The sequence below is a fragment of the Apiospora kogelbergensis genome, assembly GCF_038363985.1.
Source record: "Apiospora kogelbergensis strain CBS 113332 chromosome Unknown utg000017l_segment0_segment0, whole genome shotgun sequence".
NCBI classification, from domain to species: Eukaryota; Fungi; Ascomycota; class Sordariomycetes; order Amphisphaeriales; family Apiosporaceae; genus Apiospora; species Apiospora kogelbergensis.
The window spans coordinates 97,238-118,440 of record NW_027117434.1 but is presented as its reverse complement, the minus strand read 5'-3'; the positions used below and the strand labels follow the sequence as shown (position 1 = coordinate 118,440).

The window sequence follows — 21,203 nt, the reverse complement described above, 5'->3', positions numbered from 1 at the left end:
TATCCGCGCTGTGCTGCTGCGAAGGGGGTTGGTCGTCGGGGCGTGTGGATGTCCGTCCACATTCTCACTTGCTCTCCCGCCAATACCGGTCTTGAACAGTAGCAATGTGGGCCTTGCTTCCCGCTTCGCCATTGTCGCCACCGTCATGAACGCCTGACGATAGCCTGCGCCCCTATTTTCTGGATTCGGTCTGGCCAGGCGCCGCCGCTTTGTACCTGCACTCGTGCATCCACACGTTCGACGCGTAGTCCACCACCGGCGCTACCGTGGCCGTGAAGAGCTGTCGTGCCGTGGCTGGGGACAGTCCTTTCAATCGTCGTACTTCCAGGACGGCCTCATCTTTGGCCGCGGCTTCGGCGATGTGTTCGTACTTGAGCTAGTGTCAATAATGACCCCGAGGATCTTGATGTGCTCCTGGGCCGAGTACCCTCTCTTCTTACAAGTACAGAGCCAATTCTGGCTTTGCTTATCATTCTCTTGTGTATTCATAAATCGATTGCAAGATTCTTGAATTATCTTATGCCCGACAATTATGCTAGAAAGAAGTAGAGCCAGAAGCTTCTGAGAGTCGGATATGCTGTCTTTGGCACTGTAATCGTTCCTGTAAGGTCTGCCAACAAATGCTTTGAGACAGGTTTAGTCAGTGTCGTTCTCGGCACACATCCACCTCATTACAATATGAGCGAGTTTCCATCTCGAGATCACTCGCATCTTGTATCCGTTCGGTTTTGTGTGTTTTCCTTCTCGACTGTGATCACCAAGCCCAAGACGCAGCATCCCGATAACACGATCGACCATTCCATACTCGGTTCCTACTACTGAGGTGCACGCAGCAGTTGCCTTTTGTCAAATCCGATGTTCTCACGCCTCTTCAAGATGACTCAGAGCAGTTGATCCATGCTCACCCCCGCCTTTATTGACGGGTTCCTGTCTTTCAGAATCGCCCTCGAATCCTTACGGAAAGCCCTTTCGAAATCCTCCCACAACGCCTCAGGAATGCCATGGCAAGCTGTTTGTCTTCAATATGCTACCGACCATGTCTTTCTTCATATGCGTGCCATTCAAAGAGTCTTCGCCGTCAGTGGATCGGGTGAATCTGATGGTGCTGGATGCGTAACCATTCGGATGCGTTCTGCGTCTTGTCGGTCGCTATTGGCCCCATGCAATCCAATGACCTCTTGGCCATTGATGCTGCAGTGGTGGAAAACCCGACATGGTTGAAACTTTGACAGATGCTTCTACTTGATGCGATTATGGGTTCTGATGACATCGGGTCTGACGGGTTAACGTGGTTTACCACTCAGCCGCGCGTATCACTTAACCGCGCACGTCCATTTTCTTTCTTTTTCAATTGAACTTCGACGCTAACCACATTACCACCATAATGCGAAATCAATGTCGAGAAGATCGGATCGTTTTAGCTATTCAAGCGACACACAATGGATCTAAAAATATGCTAAAGGGCAGCTGCAAACTTTACGACGTCCCTGAATCGACTTTACGCGACCGAATCCACGGCTCTCAACCTCGACGCGAAACCCGACACCCACGCCATAAATTGAATCCAATTGAAGAAGAGGTGCTTCGAAATTATATAATCGACATGGGCCCGAGGAATGCCCCCAATGTCGCTGGTGTAGAAGATATGGCCGATCTTCTATCAGAGTCGCGCGGGGGCGAGCGCGTCGGCAAGCACTGGGTCAGGCGCTTTATCGACCGTAACCCGGACCTCCAAACTAAAATGAATCGGAAATATCGATTACCAGAGGGCTCTTTGTGAAGATCCAGGTGTTATTTCGGCTGGTTTGGACTGGTCGCGAATATTAAGGCCAAATACGGCATCCTCGATGAAGATATGTACAATTCGACGAGACCGGCTTCATAATGGGCATAATCGGGTCAACACTCGTCGTAATACGCGCCGATCGGCGTGGGAAGGCGAATTCGGTCCAGCCTGGCAATCGGGAATGGTCAGCGGCAATCGAATGCATCAATTCGCAAGGCTGGTGCATCCCGCCGTTCTTGATCGTTCGGGAAAATATCACATCTCGAGCTGAGCGCACGAATGCGACTTACCGCGCGATTGGGTGATCAAACCGACTCCCAAACGACTGGACCGATAATGAGACGGGCCTGGACCGGGTCGAACACTTCAACAAGCATACCAAAAGGGCATAGGAAGGGTCGATACCGCCTCTTGATTCTCGACGGCCACGAGAGCCATATTTCGGCCGAATTCGAGGCCTACTGCAAGAACAACGACATTATCACCATTATATGCCTCCCCATTCATCTCAACTACTCCAGCCACTAGATGTGGCACTTTATTCGCCATTAAATGCGCGTATTCGAAGGAAATCGAGCTGTTTTATTAAAGCCTCGATTAACCATATTACGAAGCTGGAGTTCTCTATCGCCTTCAAGGCCGCGCATTTTGCTGTTTTCACGGAAAACAAAATGAAGTCTGGATTCAGCGCATCTGGCCGAGTACCTCACTATCCGGACGAGGTAATTAGCAAGCTAGATGTGCGTCTCCGTACGCCCACACCTAGCCCGTCACGTCCGGGAACGGCCGGCACTTTACAACCCCAGACACCATCCAACCCCCAGCAGACTGTCCGCCACTCTACTTTTATTAAAAGTAGAGTCTCTACCATCAAGGAAGCTCTCCAACACCTATTTTAGATGCTGTAGACCAGATGGCGAAGGGTATGCCGGCAGTTGTACACGAAGTAACCCTTTTACGCAACGAAGTCAAGATTCTTCGAGAGGCTAATCTAGCCCTTTCTAAGCGCCGGAGAGCTAAAAGGTCGCGTATACAGCTTGGAGGAGCCCTTGTTATTGATGAATCTCAAAAGCTATACAATGAGAAGGCAAAGGGCAAGCGTCCAGCGACTGATAAAGGTGACAATGGGGGTCCGTCAAAACGGCAGGCGATAGGTGGGCAGCGCTGTAGCAATTGTGAGTATGACGGGTCATATTGCAAGGACTTGTGGAATTTATATTGAATTAGGTAGTGAGCTAGATAGCGATTGATTTAGTTGAATTTAAGGCGTTCTGGTTGAGATATTTTATTATAAAGGGATGAGAAGTGGTAGAAGTGCGCGGTTAAGTGATACGCGCGGCTGAGTGGTGAACCACGTTAGCTTCTTTGACGAGGCAGCTCCGCTTTCCCCTAGCCAAAGAAGATAGGATACCTGCAAATAGCTGCCTCTGACTCTTCTCGCCTTGCGGAACTGTTGAGAATGACAAATGCCGCCGTCATCGCTAGGGATGTCGTATACGGCCACATATTGGGCGCCTGCCGTGCCAGTAGGCGCTACTGCATTATACTCGGGGTCGGTTTCGCACTCAGCACGACAGAGCGATCCACACCGACGCTGGCGCCCGGCTCTCCCTCGAAATGGAAGGGTGACCCGATGATTCGGTGCTGTCTAGAAGACATCTTATTTGCAATGTATTGTTATTCTTCTAGGGCCTTTCTAATGCTTAGTACCTTTTCTTCGTATCTCGCATTCACGAGCTCTAGCTGTACCGATATTGAGATTGCTTCATCCAGCTTCACTCGTTGGTTTTCATAGTCCTTTCTCATATTCACCAGTTCATTGTCAACCTTCTCACGAGCATGTCGCTCGACTTGGAGTGACTCATTGCAACCCCGCAACTCTGACTCTAGCCGATCGATCTTTCCTGCCAAGCTGTTGGTTCGTGATGTGAAAGTACCATCACCCGAGGTCTTCTGTGACGTATCAGCTGATTATATTCTGCTCCAAACGTAGGGATTTCCACTTCTCTTACTCCAATGCTGTGTGGACTTCCTCACCATTGTAATGTGGTGAAACCACAGCTTCAAACGTGCGCCCGACACCTTCACATATTCTTGTGTATGCTCCCACTGAATGATCGCTTAGATGTTTCGCAAAAGAGAGGCTCGGCCTCCGGCAGTCGCTGCCAACCGTATGCATCCTTTTCGGAGGTGATCAAGCGAATCTCGGATGCATCAATTTTCACACCAATATGCTGTTCTAGGACAAGTCAGAAGTCATACCCAAGATAGATCTCATTGGACGAACCGATATGGTCAGCAAGCACCGTCCTGCACCTAATCCGCCACCTTTTCCTTTTCAAATTACTGGCTTCACAACACTCATGGCCCAAGTTGCAATCATACACCCTCAATTATTAACATGTTTACTGCGGTAGGCCCTAAATCCTAGAAGGTCTTCGGCATGGATAGTTTACATATTGGACTCAGCGCTTGGTCAGCTCGTTCTAAACTCCAGTAGAACTAGAAAACGCTCTAACCCCTGGCCAAAAACTTAGCATCGTAACAGCTTCGTTTGCAGAGCGATACTACAGGTATGGAAGCGACGAGAGCTGTTCATTACTAGTCTTTCCACCCATTCTGGATCCTGGCTAACAGTTTTGACACTGTACTGCGCCACTATGAAAGCCAGTAAGCAGCAGCAAACCCAGAGCGGATGGAGCATACCGGCGCCAGCTTCGACGTGCCATTGTTGATCGTGATCCACTTGTGGCTGGTACTCATTTGCCAGTAGTCTGGAATTCTCAACGCTCCGCTTGTACCGTTTCCAGCGTACTGGTCGATTTACAACGGAACCAGAATTACCCAGGGGCGTCCCCTCTTTCAACTGCATCCATCGAGAGCTCGAGGCGTCTCGTAGGCATTTTCTGGTCTTGGCTGCCATAGTTGCGCGTAGACCAGTTCGTCCCTAGGGAAGCTGCAGGTCATTCGATATGGGCATTGGAGAAAGAAAGGCAGCCATGTCGAGCGAATGTCGCTAAGGAGCTGCTGATCTGGTTCCACAGCCCATAGTGGCAAGATGGATCTCGGGCCCAGCTTCTCTTCGGCGTGTCTTGATGAGGATAGTTCTTGCGCAACAAGAAGATTGAGCAGTTGGCCCTAATGGCGTGGGGTCGCGAACCAGCTTTACGCTGCTTTCTAGGAACCTGGCCCCGCACGCTAGTGCGCCATTGCTACTCTTCTGACTCTGCACTCCCACAACTCAGCATTTGTAAGATCGCCTTGCCTACACAACATGGGGTCCAGCATGGTACGCTAGCGAGATCTCGTCCTCGGGGAGTTGGACAACGACTTCATGACCGGCTGCTTGCGCGTTGCTGCGTTGGGCGCGTCCTCTATTGTGACGTTGTAATTCATGGTCTTCTGGGTGCCGCCGACGAAGCTGCTGTCGTCCGAACCGGCGCTCGAGTTGGGCCGTGACGGCCCCTTGTTGTCGATGGTGCGCGTGTAGGTCGTGAGCTCGCGATCCTGGTTATGCCCTCCGGAAATTGTCGGTGCCGTACCCGTAAGGGTGACTGCTGCCGCCGCCGGAGTCGGGCATGTCGTCTCCGTGCCCGCTCTGCGCCAGCTTGCGGATAAGGTTCGCCATGGCCATCTCGATGTTGAGCTTGACAATGTAGACGACGGGGGTGAAATTGGATAAAGACGGTCTGGTTCGGAAGGAACATGAGGCCGATGAGCAGGATGTCCATGCCGACCGATAAGACCATAAGCTTCGCGTTGAAGGCTGCCAGCGGGGCGTATTTCTTCAACCCATAGTACTTCACGAGACGCTGCTTGACAATACAAAGGAAGTACCAGTTCAGGCCGACGTCGATAAAGCAAATCAAAAACTTGGATATCTTATCCCAGTACTTGTTAGCCTCAACGAATCTGTAGGAGGTCGCGTCAGTATATAATTATATTATAAATACAAACTTGGTGAAATCCATGTGGAGTAAATGTAACTCACGCTTTAGTTAGCGGGTGCTCCAAATGCGCAGGAATGAAGATGATGAAAACAGCTATGTTGATGGACGAGATGATGCCCACGGTACCCCACTGCACGAGCCAAGTAAGTCAAACAGTACACATGATGACATCGGATGTGCTGCATCGTACTCTGATGTAACTGACCGTCTTGGGTGTTTCCGAGATTACGGCAATCCGATTGACAATGATTTGCATCAGAAGCTGTATCTCAAACACCCAGCAAACCAGAATTACGAAGAAGATGGGCACCCTAGAGTTCGAGTAAGGCCCGGTCAGTGATGTTGTTCGCCTGAATGCGTTCCCATGCGCGTCTGTGGCGCTGCGGCGGCGAGGGAAACTCACCCCGCGTGGATGTTGTCGTTGAGGAAGAGATAAGCGAGGACGCCAAGAACCAGATTGGCGACAATCTCGCCCCAGAGCATCCAGATGTAGGTGCTCCGGAGAGGGTTTTTTGTTCCTCCTCGTCTGCTTCCATACCTCCCAGACCGTCAGAATGCCGAAACCTAGCGAAAACCCGCCGCCAGTGAGGCTACCTGGTAGTCGGTCTTGGAAGTGACCGACATGATTCTCCGTCGGCTCGTGGTAGTCGTTGGGTTCCCTTTGGTACGCCGATGAAGTTTGAACGAAGGAAAAAGATGGAGCCTCGAAGGTGATTCGTTAACTTTTGAAGATGCGATCCCAGATGTTGATTCTCACTAATAACGCATGGCTCGAAATAACTTGGGGGCACGGCGATGCTTGCTTGCGGTATATTTGTATGTTTCGTTCGTTGATGATAATGACGAGCGTTTGTTCGAGGCAAAGAATCACCTTGACCGACGCTTGATTGAATCTTTGTTCTGCAGTGTGATTGACAGGCTCTAGACTAAATTGCAGGAGCAGCTTGAGATCAATGCCGTGCCGCTCTGACCGAGTAGCATCTAGCATGTGCATTAGTGAAACTACTAACTCCTTAGTGGTCACGCTTGACCAAGAACGGTATTTCTACGCCAGAGAAACATGGCCAATGCGGAATTGACGAAGCGGATGTGTGCTAGGGAAGCAGTCCGGACCCGCTTTAAGCAAATCAGTCTGAGACGCAGATCTGAGGAGATGGATCAATCCAATGAACTAGAAATTGCAACTATAGTATTTTGTTATTCCAGTGTTTTTCTTCGGCGTCATTCAGGTTTAACTTGAACTTGTTTATATTGAAAGCCAAAGATAAGCCTCGGCGAGCACACTTCCGCCGGCCGGCTTGACGTTCTCGTTGCCGTCGTCGAAGACCCACATTATACCGAGGTTCAAGTAGCAGTCCTGGTTGCGCGTGCTGGCCGTCGTGGCCACGTCGAAACCCGCCATGGCGGCGAGCTGGATGTCGCAGCTGCCCCAGATAAGAAGTAACTTCTTATCGTACTAGTCCTTGTTTTGGGCTGCAGATGGGGTGCCGGTCAGGAGCAGCGCCATGGCGTTCTTCGGTAACATGGCGGTGGCGGCGGTACTGATTCCCAGCGGCAAGGCCGCCGTCTGGGTAGCGGACACGGACTCCGGGATCTTTGTGAGGAGGCCGGTGTCGAGCGTAGAGCTCTGAAAGCGCCGCTATGACAATTATTTGTGGAGGCTGTCCGAGCAACGATACGATTTGCCATGGCCACGGGCCGACTGGATGCATACCCATCAATCCAAAGGGGTACACCCTAGGGCTATCTACTAACCTATTCTGCCACTGCTAACTGACCCGTGCCTCAGACTGCAGGCGCCGCTTCAGCTGCCGAGGATAGGATGCTGGACACTTGGAGAAAGGGCCTTCAAGCTGGCCTGCCAGGAGACATTACTAACACGGGACCCCGAACAGGAACGTGCTGACGGTAATGGAGTGACCAACTGAAAACGGGACATTCAAGGGCTTTGGGTGACAAGGAAGCGACTCATGAATGTACAGTAGCTTAGCGTCAGTTGCCGTTTCGGCTTCGCCGCCCGGGCGTTAATAAATTGTGTGTGTGTGTACCTTGCAACGGCGTATAACTAGATTTCGTCCACCCTCTCTCGTCTCGTTAGAGAAAAAGCAGTGCTACTAGCGATGTGGCAGCCGTACCTGTGTATCTTCAAGAAATGCGTCTAGTTGCTTTTGGTAGTCTCCCAAAGCAACATTCGTGTTAATTTGTTGTACCTTCTGCAGGCTCTCGGAAGGAAATGAGCATCTCCTTTGGGCTTCGGCAGATGCCATCGGGGGGTTTGAGCGAGGGGGTATCACTGAAGAGTATCACACAAAGATGGCGTGATACACACAATTTATTTACGCCCGGGCGGCGGAGCCGAGACAATGAGCGTAAAGTAGGTAAGCGTAGTGGCAGCACGAGGAGATGGGAAGCGAAGGAGAGTGAGAGAGAGCGAGGGGAAGTGGAAGGAGAGTGAGAGAGAGAGCAAGGGGAAGTGGAAGGGAGAGAGACGAGAGAGGGCGAAGGAATGGGCGAGAGGGGGGCGAGCGGATCGAGAAAGGGGGCGAGAGGGAAGCAAGGGAGAAAAAAGAGGAAAGAGAGGGAGGGACAAACATGGCCCAGGAGGCGAAGAGGGGGCATAGATGCAGGAATAGATCCTGGAGCCGTGACACTGGCAGAAGGGTCCAGAAATTATGTGCTCAAGTTGCATAGTGAAGGGAGATAAGGGCCACTTCAAAGCTTCCCATGAACTGGAATCGAGCCATCGCCAGCCTAAGCAGCTTCCAAGAAGACGCTGCCAGATGCTGTGCGGACTGTAGGTGGCTGCCGCTAAAACAACCCGTATCTACCAGATGGGACACCAATAGGGGACGTTGAATCTGTGTCAGAAACGAGAGGATTAGGTCCTTTTTTTTAATCAAGTTTATTGTCCGTATGCAGCTATCTAGCTATGACAGACATTATGACAAAACTAGCCCTGATGAGGGCTTACTCCTCTAAATCCAGGAGAGTCCAAATCCAGAAGTTCCATCGCTCAACTTGCTGTCCATGCACAGCCTGTTCGTTGTAGTTAACAAAAGGGAAGCTTTGTTTCCCGTAGAAACGAAAGCAGAGCTCCCCTTCCACGCATGTTAGTGAAAAGAACGCTATTCGTGAGAGGGGCTTCTGAAGCCCCTTCTTCGCTAGCTTGTCGGCTATCTCGTTGCCCCAGATCCCACAGTGCGCCGGACACCAGTGGAGCTGGACAGGGTACTGGAGAGATTCTGCAATGCTGTTCACTTGCCTCGCTAGATGGCTAGTTCCTTGCGTTTGACGGAGCGCAGCCTGGCTGTCGGTAAAGATGTAGCAGGGAGCGTTCCACGATCGGGCAATTCGCAGGGCTTTGTGTATGTATGTGAGCTCTGCGTCGGCAATCAGGAGGCCTGGGCCCAGATTCCAGGAGTAGCATTTGGCTGCTCTCGTGTGCGGAGTGAAGGAACAGAGGCCCGCTGCGGACCTCGTTGTGTTTCCTCGGGCGTCGAAAGAGCCATCCGTGTAGATGATGGCTGTGTGCTGCGGGATCGTTCGGAGAAGTTCACGATGTCTCTTCGCTGACCCGCCACATTGATTCGCGCTACAATTCAGAAACCGGGTATGGCAGGAGGCCTTAACCGGCAATTTGACCTCCCACCCTATCTCACAATGAGCCAGATGCATACTCACTTACTCATAGCACTTGAGAAACAGAACGAGACCATGGAAGCCATTAACGACACCTTGAAATTCGGACAGGTAAAGGGCGTACTTCGCGCGTACGAAATCTACGGCCGCGGGTGGTAGGTTCCCGGCAAGAAGGGCCCCCACGATTACAAGGCTTGGGTTCGCAGACAATACACGGCTACAGTGGAGGAGAGCGTGGAGATCCTGGACTGCCTGCTCCGACGATGGAAGGCCGGTGTGCAAAGAAGCCCACCTGCTTATATCACGGAAGCAAATGCTAGCATGCTACGAGGTGGTGCCACGTGTGTCTGTCATCTTCACGAACTGGACAAGAACTTAGCACAGACGTTGATGAGATCGTTCTTTAGAGAAGTCTATGGAAGACGCTTTGGTGCAGCTACCCTGTGTGGGCAGCCCATGGTAATCTTCTCATTGCTTATGGGTGTGCGGTTTCCTCCCTCTTTGTACTCCACCCTGCGTTGTCTCTTGTTCTTTGGAGAATAGATGGCGGCACGGCTGTCTTTTGGCTTCAGGCACCGAGTCAAATTTCGCAGCTGCCATTACATCTCTCGACAGGCCGAGCGCTGCGAACCCAGTCCATAGTTGCCCGCACCTGTTGGCCTACTGGAGTGCAGAGTCATAAAAGTAGCAATGGCGCATTAGCGTGACTAGCGGGCCAGGTCCCCCATGAAATAGATATAATTCTAGGCAACTTCATCTGTCCTAAAGGTTCCGAAAACCTGGTCGACGTATTCTACGGCGACGTGGATTCGAGTCTGGCCGAAAAGGTGAGAGCCCAGCTTCATCCGCAGAGCGTCAAGTCGTCCAACGACGGAGTCGTCTTTGAGCTGCGGGCCTCGGGCTTCGAGATGGGCTACATCTTCGCCGAGGAGGACCAGGCCAACCCGCTTGCCGCCCAGAAGCGGTTCCAATCCGCCTTCCCCCGCCTGTTCCTTCACCGACAGCCTGAAGTTCAGCCACTCGCCTTTTCTGAGCATGCCAGCCAAGGTCGCTACTCTTTTCGCCCAGGCTGCGCAGTCTGCTCAGAAGTCTGCTCAGCCTCTCCTTGCATCGGCGAGCGCTCAACAGTAGGCCTACTTGCCGAAGGGCCGTAACCACTTGACGATAAAGCGCTTCTTTTCGTATTACACTGCCCGTACTTCTATAATCAAGGAGAAAATTCATTAAACAATATTTCCTCCAGTTACAGGCTGTTATCTTATAAGAGATTCGATATCATGCGAGCATCTGCTGTGCCCATACCCCCGCCAAGCTTGTTGAACCCGTGGTCTAACCTTTCATAGCTACAACTTATTGGAAAACTGGGTGGTCCCCAGGCTCGTCGACTCCAAGCGCCGTCTTCCCGATACCCTTGCCGGCCTCGGTTTGCTTGTGTGCCTCGCGAATGTTTTCGAGGGTGAGCCGCTTGCGCTGGGTAAGGTGGCACTTGATGGTGCCGTCGTCGAGCAGCGACGCCAGCTTTTCGTACCACTCGCGGTGCTTCTCCTCCTGGTCGTTGACGTAGCCATGGTACGCGCCCGTGGCGAGCCAGCACCACGAGAAGGTCAGTGACTTGCTCATGCACTGCGTGCCGTACATGTCGAAGCGCGCCTGCACGATGCTGCACATGCGGCCGAAGGGTGCCAGCAGGTCCGCGATGGGCCTGAGGTACTGCTCCGTGCGCGACGTGATGAAGGCGTATTTGAGGGCATGTCGCCGGGCAGGTCCAGCGCGCGGATCTGCCGCACGATGTCGTCGCGATGGTTGACGACATGGGTGGCACCGCCGACGTCGCGCGAGAAGGACTCGGTCTCGGGCCGCGACGCCGTCGTGATGACGACGGGCAGCTTCAGGACGCGCCGTGCGATCTGCGACGCGATGGCGCCCATGCCGCCGCCGCCGTTGATGATGATAATGGCGGCCTTCTCTTCCGGGCTGGATGCCCAGCCGGTCCACGAGCCCCTCGTAGGCGGTGGCGTAGGTGAGTGGCATGGCGGCGGCCTGGACGAAGTCGAGCGAGCGCGGCTTGTGGCCCATGTGGCGCTCGTCGACCAGCTGCTCTTCGGCGTAGCTGCCCTGCAAGACGGGGTTGCCGAGGTAGTACACCTCGTCGCCGACCTTGAAGTGCCGCACGTCGGGCCCGACCTCACGCACCACGCCCGCGCCGTCATAGCCCATGACGTGGAAGTTGGGCTCTTCGCCCTTGGTGAGGCCCCGCACACGCTCATAGTAGTCCGGTGGGTCGTCGTAGGTCCCGCCGCGCACCTTGATGTCGATCGGGTTGACCGACACGGCTTTAGTCTCGATGCGCATCTGACGTCCCGTTGGTGTCGAAGGCCTCGGAATCTCCCGGGACTGTAGGTTGTCGGGAGGGCCGTATTGTGAGACCCCGATGGCGTGCATCGTGTTGGTTGTTGAAGGGGGCGTGTTTCTTCCAAGTATAGCCGGGTAAATAAAATGAGTTTCTGTGGTGTTTAGAGTCAAAACATTTAAACGGACAATCAAACTGCAAGTCGGGATACAATTATTTATATTTCTGAATCCTGCTGCCGTGACGTTCTTATGAGATCATAACTGTGTATTACTATGGGTTAGTCCACTATTCCAATTGCCGAGATAGGTCCAGTCCACGCAAGTGGGTGACAAAAACAAGCCCACCGCCAAAGTATGCCGTTATGCCGCGAAACCTGCAGTACAATTGCCCAGGAGACTCGGCCCTTCGGACTTGCATGCTGTACTACATCACCATCCACCCAACTTCCCGACTGTAGGGGGAGAAGCGAAAGGAAACTCCGCTATGGATGCGTGCCACGACATTGGGATGCATGTTAAAAAGATCCCAGGCGTTAGCGTAACATCTGGCTGGCCTGCTCCGTCCATTCCAGTTAGCCCAACCTGACGATGCTTCCAGGGTGGGATGGGGGATGCGCCCAAACCAATCACCACCCTTGGCCTCCATGCGCCAAACACTGGGGTTTTCTCTGAATAGATTCCATCATCGATCAAGAAGAACTGGCGATGTGTGGTCGCGTTACTCAAGTCTGTAGCTTTGTCTTGTTTAGCATAGCGTGGACCGATCTCCAGAGGCTTTTTCCGGCCCAAGAGAGCCATCTGGCGGAACAGGTTCGCATCCAGGCTGAGCTAGGTCTTCCACTAACTCATCAACAACTGAAGGATTTCGCTGAGCGCATCATTCAGATCAATGGAGACTCCCAGCCTCTTGGGAAGAGCTGGGTATAGTCTATTATTAAGATAAATCCATCAATCAAGGCACAGAGAAGCAGAGCAATCGATTCTCAGCGCATTAATGGAGCCACAACTGATATTATCAGGCATTGGTTCAACCATCTCGCCATGCCGGAGATCAAGGTCATTAAAGCTGCCAACCGATACAATATGGACGAGACTGGTATTCTGGATGGTAGAGGTCGAATGGTCTTGTCCTTGGATCATCTGAGACCCGTCTAATCCGAAAGAAACAGCCTGGATCTCGTGCTTGGACATCCCTTCTCGCGTGTATCTCGGCAACTGGCAACGCTCTGCCTCCACTGGTGATATACAAGGGGAAGACTGTCCAGCAGCAATGGTTCCCTCTAGACCTGACCCATACAAGGCCTGGACGTTCACAGCAACATAAAATGGGTGGATCTACATCCTAAGGTCTACATCTGCCCTACCGCAGCTTAACCATTTTACGCTCCTGTAAGGATCCACGCAGCACTAATGGACGCCCAGACAGCCCCGTTCAAAACTCTGGTGAGATGCGTATCACGCGTGCCCTGCGTTTAGGCTTTATAACCGGCGTAAAGTATACCCAGCGTAGGGCATTGCCGGCGTGCGTGCCAGCTCAAAATCGACCCCTGAAACCAATCAGCGCAATTGCCATGCTTCGTAACTGGGCGCACATACTGCATATCTGTTTGGGTTGCGTAGGCGTAACCAGGGATGCTTGGGAGAAGTTGTAGGTCGAGACAGTTTGGGCTCCGCGAAATGGTTGATTGGCATTGGCGGCCGTCGCCTCAGCGCTAGTTTAAGAGGCGCTGAGTCCAAATCGGCTTCCTTGATTCAATCCCCTAGTAACGGCCAGTGTGACCCTGGAGAGGTCGAAATGCTCAGTTCCTCTTGTTCTTTTAGCGCTGAAAATATTAGATCTGTACTGTTCCGGTTCTCGTAGAGAGCCCTCATCAGTGCGACGCTTGCCATAACGTCTTTCCTAGCAATATATTATGTAGCTGCACATGGACAAAAGTGGACACCGATTTTGGGGGGTACTGTCAGACGCGTGATTGGTTGTGTCTAGTTGAACTGTCTGTCTGTGGTACAACGCGGTAGTTCCAGTACATATTTCTCTTAGTGGGTCCTGGTCGGATCATCGGCCTCCAAGGTACCGATACCTTCCATCTGACACATCCCACAAAAACCACACTGTTTGAATTAAGAATCGGGGCTTTGGCCAAAGGTGGATTTGGGAAGAGCAAGTAGCGTCATCAGTCACGACTTGGCGGCAGGGATGGTGTAGGTCTGCTTGTTGGACGGGCGCGGAAAAGACAGAATTGTTGTTGACTTCGGCGGCGCCAAGATCCGACTTGGACGCCGTGACTCTGCGCTGCAGCAGCTGGTCCAGCAGCACCCCGTCCTCGTTCTTGGTCTTTAGGCCCTCTTCTCGGACCTTGCCGGCAATCATCTTCAGCTCCTCGAAACCCATCTCCATCAGGCGATCGCCTTCGTCCGGCACCAGGCACCACACCGTGCCGACGTCCAAGGCTTTGGTGGGTTGAGATGATCTGTCAGATGGCCGGGTGTGGCGATGAGGTGACGCCCTTCCGTATCGGCGCCTTTTCCAACTTCTTGCTCTCACCACCTGACTGAGGTGCTGACGATCCAAGAAGCAGCGGAGGAGCTTCTAGCTCCTCAATCAGCCCTGCAACCAGCCAACTTCGCAACACTTGGCTCAACTGTTCCTGCCGGGCGTCCTGCCCTAGAAAAGAGGCGTTCACACTCCGCCGAGTCTAGCATGTATAACGAGGCCATCTCAGTCGAGCAAGAAGTTCCTCATTTGTGCGTGTGCTGCCGATTCGATGATGCACTACCTAGAACAGGCTTCTACATCGGGCGGGTGCGTCGGGCGCCACCATGGCGCCCGATCGGCAATCGGGCAGGGCATAGAAAGTCTGCGGCGATGAGCGAGCAACTAGCTCTGAACACACACGTACGCCCTTAACATGCTTGAAAGAACGAAACTTGCGAGTGCGCTTTGCAGCGTGTCACTCGCTGACACCTCGAGATTCGTGAACCAATTCGCCATCAAATCATCGTCGCTGCAAGTCACACAATCTGCATTGTTGCGTTGCCAACCTCACGCGTTAGGTACCATAAAGCTGCAAGAGCCTCGCAAAATTGGAGACAAGCCACTACGGGAGTTGAATTGACTTCTGCCGCACCATACGCGCCCTGCTCCAATCTTCCACTCAATGCGACACGCCAAAACAGCGTGAGCGTCTGGATAGCTTAGGGCGGCAGAATCTCTGACCGAAATGAACTGCGTGGGGTAATCCAGGGGCGATTTGGGGTTCATGCCCATCATCAGGCAACCCCGGACGCCTAGAGTTTTTGGCGATGCGAGCGTTCTTATCACGCGTCGGTCCGCATCGACCATTGGCTGTCTTCTCCACCGGTCAATTGGTCTATCGTCGCATCGCAGTCTTTGAACCACGTCTCGTCAAGCTGCAGCTGCGCATCGACGTGGACGCCTCTCGACCGACCCTCATGCTGCCGTTTCACCCAATCATATGGTATTATGTGCAAGGCCGACCTACCCGCCATCCATTATAATCGGAACTCGAGCACTTCCGCTTGTCGGCCTGCTCTTTTTCGGCCTCCGGTATGCAATTACTCCAATCAGGATCGTAGCCGAATGGTCGACCGGTCAACGACTTGCATCCGAGATGGCGTGCCGATTGCGATAGTGAATGGTTCATTCAAGGGTGCAGCATACGGACTGCATCGCTACGCGGTGGCAGGATGATTGCACAAGGCACTCCCAAGGCGCTCCCAAGGCGCTCCCAAGGCGCTCCCAAGGCACTCTTCAGTCTGAAGCTCCAGCTTCGATAGGAGCTACGGAGTTCTCAAGTTGCAGCTCCGTTGGCAGCGCATGGGATTGAGTAGCTGGCCTTCGTCTATAAAGTCTCGAAGCTGTCGAGTCTTTGCCATCCGTCGGAAGTAGCCAGGCTCCTCGCACGTTCTTCGGATTCCATCCCGTTTTAACCTGACTTTCCAATCTACTCTTCACTTTTCCTGACACAATCGTGTTCTCTGGCACTCCCTCAGGTCACTATCGGCACCATGTCGGCAACACTGCAAGTGAAACCGATTGAGGCAGAAAGGTCACATCAAGCTGTGTGTGCCGTAGTCAGAGATATCTCGTCTCTTGCTGCCAATGATGAATTCAAATACCTAGATGGTTTGATACAGGACAACTCCAAACTTGATGCTGATGTTAGGGAACTTTCCATTGCGAGGAAGCAAGACCGGAAGAGCATAGGAGAGCTTGAAGCCAGCCTCGCCGAAGAGAAGAGTCTCACCACAGCCTCCAATGTGAAACTGGAGAAGGCGGAGAAAAGAATAGGAGAGCTCCAAAGAACCGAAGAAGAAGCCAATAAGAAGATTTCGGCCCAACGACAGGAACTCGACGCAAACGGAGTGGAGATGACGAGACTTCAGAAGGCACTCAAAAAAAGCGAGGCCGATGTTCAGGGAGCCAATTCAAAGGCCAAGCTAGAAGCCACGCGAGCTCTTGCAGCTGAAGGTCGCGTCGCTGAGGCGACCAAACAGCTCACGGAAGCCGAAGAGAACCTCCAGAACCTGACAATCAAGTTCAACCTACTTGAATCATTCAAGCCGGAGCCCAAAGAGGCCAACCCGATACCCATGTAAGCGTGAGAGCCTCTGATCCCTCTTAATTGATGCTAATTCCGATTGAACAGCTCTAAATGGCTCGAAGGCATCCGGAATTCTGCCTACAATCTCATAACTTCGTATTGTGGCGGCAATGTGGATGAAGATGTTCTTTCCAATACCGACCTATGGGACACGATTCGTTCATACACCACCGTCAACCATCGTCGCATCCCTCTCCCTGTGGCCAACTCTCCCGTCGCGAAGCACGTGCGCATTGGCGCCCTTCTGTCTATCATGTCGAGCATCCTGGTGGAACAGGTTTTCCAACCCAACTACCTCCTCAAGCAAAACAACGAGATTTGCGCTCTACTGGACGATATCATCGACGAAGACGCCCCACGGGAGCAGCACCTGCGGGCGGAACTTGTCGCCCTTCTTCCGGACCGGCAGAAGGAGAATGGCAAAGCGCGGGTGGGGAGTGCTGTGAAGCGCATTGCCTCCTACTGTATCCCTCTAGTTCCAAAAGACAACAATTCGAATTTCATGGTAGCCCTCGAGGGCCTCTGCAAACAGGCATACAAAGGCTGGGCAGAGCTACAGCGCTATCGTCAGCGCGTCGAGCCGGTCTTCCAGGACGACTACGACGTCAAATGGTTACTGCTTCCTTTGCCTACCCACACCAACGACGGCAGGCCCCAAACTGGGCAGTCTGGCACTAGAACAGGTTCGCAGAATGGTAGAACTGGGAGCCCACGCGTAACCTATCTCGATACGGCAAAGGAGGCTGAGCCTGCCGAGATCAAGGTCGTTGTCTGGCCAGGGTTTATGCTGACCGACCTGGAAGATTTTGAATCTCTCAGTGGGGGGTTAGTTCTCAGTGATGCTCACGTTGAGGCCGCACTCAAGGAGGAGAACACCGCTCCGGGTGTTGGTCGACATCGAATCACACGGGGAGTCAATAGGAGGAAAGGCTCAACGTCGGAAGCTGCTAAGGGCTGTGGAGATGGAAACGTAATTACTGGTAACAAGAGGGCGGCAGCTTTTTTATCCGAAGGATCGGGAGAAGGTTCAAACGGTTCGTGAGACTTTGAAAGCGGACTACTTTGGTGTGAACAGAGTATAGTATTGATGGAAGGATTTCTTACAAGTCTCTCAATTTGCAAGGTTGAACCGTAAGGTTTTAATTAAAGATCCCCTGAGGATTACGAGTTTGAATTACAATCAGCTATCCGATCACGATATCTATTACTGTACTATGTGTCAGCGCTACCTATCGTTGTGTTAGATGTCTGAGGTTGGCTGGATATGGTATTTTGTCCTCCACCGACTCGGCGCCATTCTCCAGCAATACGTTGTAGTGTGTGCCAGGCTCGGAGGCTGCGTGCGCTGCACTCAATGCCGTCGCTGACACTTCCGTAGTGTGCCATTGTCTGACAAGACAGACTGCATGATCTTCTAAATCCGAAGTGCGCCGTCCCTGGTCTCTGCTTGGACTATAAGTTCGAGGGTTTGTGACAACATGAAACTAGGCGGCATCATTGATCCTATCTATTTAAAACGGCTTCATGAATATTATAGCTTCAGGTTGACGTATAATGGACTGTTCGATGGCAGTCTTGATCTAGTATCCGCAAAAGGGGATGTTGACTTGGATCTGGATGAACTTCATAAGCGAGAAGCGATGTTAACTCTGCTTCCTGCTCAGCGAACCCGAGCCCAAATGCGACGGGGACTTCATAATAAACTGCATATGATGTACGGGAGGGACCCACCACAGTCGTCTTTTAAAGTAGACGGTTTAGGTGCAAGGATCGTTATTGTCGATTTGACGCGATAACTTGGGACAATCAGCCAATTTGAACTGGATTCTATCGAGCCGACCAGGCAAGATTGCATTTATACAACAACCCCAGGCTTTCCACCAAAACCTAAGGATGCGCCATTGCCCGTATATATCCCTTGTAATGCTTGCGAACTTCCTATCGTTCAGGCCTGAAGTTGTGTGGCTAGATCACAAGCACCTGTAACACTCTAGAGAGTCCCTCAGCTAGGCCGCTTAGTTCCATAGCACAACCAATGACTGACGCCCTGCGCTGCACACTTGAGTTCACTGCTCATTCATGATGTAGCCGCTCATCTTATTCCTTTAGAGGGGCCGTCGCTGCTATGCCGATAAGTTTGGCAGTTTCAAGCCTGTCCAAGGTCCTCTATCCCCTTATATTTAGGATATCAGACCGATACACCCGTAACTTATGTTGAACAGTGTATTGGCGCTATATCCGCTACCGCACCTGTTATTATCTGCTTAATCCGCTCCTTTCGCAGCATCTCATGATTCAGCCGTAGGGCAAATCACTAGATTGATTATTACGTCTCCCAGGTAGTTAATCTTTGAACTCGAAGTACAATCTTTAAGTTCGCTTCTTTCAGTGAAGTCCTTGCAACTTAGAGGGTTGTACTGCACACAGCGGAGCATCAAGATTGCCATGGGATACCTTTAACCCTTTGGCTTGCTTGTGTGGAGGGGAAGGTAAAAGAGCATTTCATCGAATCGGACTGCATCAGGTTTCGTAGGGTATACAGTACCTGCGTCCCAAAGGTTTGCTTTGTCCATTAGTCCAAATGTGATACCCATGCTAAGGTGGTAAGCAACGAGGATCAGCACGATGATGTTTGGCGGATTTATCGGTCGCGGGCTGCAGGCGCTGCCGTGACGAAGATCTTAGTGTGCCGAATGGTGCGGTAGGTTCCACTGTCGAAAGCACTGTTGAGCCACTACTACCTGAAGGCAGACCGAACGAGAGCCCTGCAGCACGGGGGCTACTTTACAGATGGCTGTGTACTCGCCAATCCTTTCATACAGCGCAACCTCTACCATGCACAAACTAGAAGCAGCTTTTGATGAAAGGCCAGTAACTTAGTCGTAGGGAATGAAAAAGCCAAGGAAAAGTGGTTGTACGAAGCGGACGGAAACAAGGAGAAGAATAGGGTTTTCAGTGGAAGTACCCGTAGGAAGATCTGCCTAGCCCACTTGTAAGGGCTGGCTGGACCTCTGCGCAACAACATGCAAAACCGTTCGATCAAGTTGGGGACTATTGGTAAACTACTTTCTTGTCTACATCGTTGATGTGTAAGATATATTTGCTTACCCTTCTCGTTATTTGGCAACTCTCGATTGCTTCTAGTCAATTCAGACGTAGATTCTCATTCATCGCGTACCACCACACGGCAGTCCCAGCCACACTAATAGACAAGATGCAAGACCAATGGTGCACAGCCGCCATTAACCAAATCACGTCGTATTACATTACGTAGCCGCAGTGGTATGGACGGTCGCATTACCATTGCCTTGCTAAGTTTCAAGGAGCTATGTCAAGCAAGGTGAAGGTGAATGGACCGTTCGGGATGCGATATTCAGTGTGTTGTCACAGCATTTCAAAAGCATGGTCGCTACGCCACGTAACTTAGTACCGCCAGATAATGCGAAGGACCCTAGCTTGGTCGCTAGACGAACTCGTACTAGCCTTTCTTCTAGCGATGACGCCCTCCGCGCAGGATCAGAGAATCAATATCCTATCATACCTAGTTCATTCGCAACGGATATTAATGGAACTGGAAAAGGAAAACGGGCGTAAGACGCTCTCCTTGAATCAGCTGCCCCGATACTAAAAGGCACAGGTGCAATAAGAAAAGACCTCGACGCTTGGCCACGTGCATCATCTCCGAACTCCTTATGCCATAACGCTAGTCAAGGAGTTTGCCTTGCACCTGTGACTGAATCTTGAGCTACGCTGCCTTTCGACATCGGGAGTCGCCCTATTTTCCATCCGAAAATGCTAGCCTCCATGGATCAATGGCCCTACAGGTTACGGCAAGACAGTTCACTATCGCTAATGCTCGAATCGATCCATCAACGCCAGCGTGCATGCAGAGCTTGCGGTGTGCAACTCGATTGGGAATGTGCTAGACTTGGCAAAACATGTAGAGGAACCTATCTGACACTACAATACGGCGAAGCGACGAGCGGACGATGATGCCACTGGAATGGCTAACGAGAGGCCCGGACGAGAATTGGCCATTACTTGGATGAGTTCGAGTAGTTGAGGGAATCATATCTGAGTGGCGTGAATAACCGAGTCCCTAAGGCTTCGGAGGTGTTGGTCCTTCAATTCAGGTGGCTTTAGTGGCAAAACTCAAAGAAACCGTTCAGCGCTGCAGAACGTAGCGTAAAGCAACTTCATTCATAAAGATAACATAGGCAACTTCGGAATTTGTTTGAACTGACTGGGCAGGGAACAGTAGCAAGCTGGCCGGGTCATTATGAGGAAATTGAGGTCCTAGGGTCGCTGACGCGATCGTCGGAAGTAGCAAGCACTTGGGTACGTCTCAAACTCCCAAAGCATCGGTCATCTCTGTATCGTTGTAACCACCAAGGTAGACTAACGGAGACCACACTCTCCAATGGAGAAGGTCTATATGCGCTAGCCTGGCGGCCATGTCCTCTATGCTACCATCCTCGCGGGCGTCTTGTGCCGAGATCCTCATTGCGTCACGATACATAGAGTGATCCTTCGATCCATCATCCCAGTCTTCACCGAGCCCGTAGACACGGATACCTACGGCTACTGAAAAGAGACCGAGACTTCCAAGGGGTGTGAGTTCCCTGACACGTTCTTGAAGCTCGGCGACGAGACGGCTGTAAATATGAGCTTCGACGTCTTGGAAGTGTTGCGAATTAGACTGGCAGAGACGTCGCTCAAGCTCTTCTTCGAATGTGAGAAGTCCGTAGTAAGGCGCATCCGTGAAGCGGGAGATCTCGGGTGTCAAATAGTCCTTTGTCTCCTCCAATAACCGAGTCGACCTGGCGCGGGTTGGGTTGACCTGCAGCAAGG

General features: G+C 52.0%; 6 protein-coding genes across 6 annotated transcripts; 2 read left to right on the top strand and 4 right to left on the bottom strand.

The window, feature by feature from the left end:
• Positions 1–5,080: 5,080 nt before the first annotated feature.
• Positions 5,081–6,360, bottom strand: PG998_014981 (uncharacterized protein; the record flags this gene model as incomplete). Its single annotated transcript, XM_066881797.1, has 6 exons — positions 5,081–5,340; positions 5,448–5,698; positions 5,778–5,866; positions 5,927–6,047; positions 6,140–6,254; positions 6,312–6,360. 6 exons carry the CDS (start codon positions 6,358–6,360, stop codon positions 5,081–5,083), a joined length of 885 nt encoding a protein of 294 aa, XP_066723192.1.
• Positions 6,361–6,982: 622 nt separating this feature from the next.
• Positions 6,983–7,261, bottom strand: PG998_014980 (uncharacterized protein; the record flags this gene model as incomplete). The annotated part of the gene is made up of 2 exons (XM_066881796.1): positions 6,983–7,160; positions 7,194–7,261. The coding sequence occupies 2 exons, from the start codon at positions 7,259–7,261 to the stop codon at positions 6,983–6,985; spliced, it is 246 nt and encodes an 81-aa protein (XP_066723191.1).
• Positions 7,262–9,396: 2,135 nt separating this feature from the next.
• Positions 9,397–10,529, top strand: PG998_014979 (uncharacterized protein; the record flags this gene model as incomplete). Its single annotated transcript, XM_066881795.1, has 3 exons — positions 9,397–9,486; positions 9,535–9,834; positions 10,203–10,529. 3 exons carry the CDS (start codon positions 9,397–9,399, stop codon positions 10,527–10,529), a joined length of 717 nt encoding a protein of 238 aa, XP_066723190.1.
• A 196-nt stretch (positions 10,530–10,725) lies between these two features.
• On the bottom strand, positions 10,726–11,817 carry PG998_014978 (quinone oxidoreductase; the record flags this gene model as incomplete). Its single annotated transcript, XM_066881794.1, has 1 exon — positions 10,726–11,817. One exon carries the CDS (start codon positions 11,815–11,817, stop codon positions 10,726–10,728), a length of 1,092 nt encoding a protein of 363 aa, XP_066723189.1.
• Positions 11,818–13,905: 2,088 nt separating this feature from the next.
• Positions 13,906–14,125, bottom strand: PG998_014977 (uncharacterized protein; the record flags this gene model as incomplete). The annotated part of the gene is made up of 2 exons (XM_066881793.1): positions 13,906–13,935; positions 13,964–14,125. The coding sequence occupies 2 exons, from the start codon at positions 14,123–14,125 to the stop codon at positions 13,906–13,908; spliced, it is 192 nt and encodes a 63-aa protein (XP_066723188.1).
• Positions 14,126–15,756: 1,631 nt separating this feature from the next.
• Positions 15,757–17,394, top strand: PG998_014976 (uncharacterized protein; the record flags this gene model as incomplete). Its single annotated transcript, XM_066881792.1, has 2 exons — positions 15,757–16,343; positions 16,398–17,394. The coding sequence occupies 2 exons, from the start codon at positions 15,757–15,759 to the stop codon at positions 17,392–17,394; spliced, it is 1,584 nt and encodes a 527-aa protein (XP_066723187.1).
• Between the last annotated feature and the right edge of the window lie 3,809 nt (positions 17,395–21,203).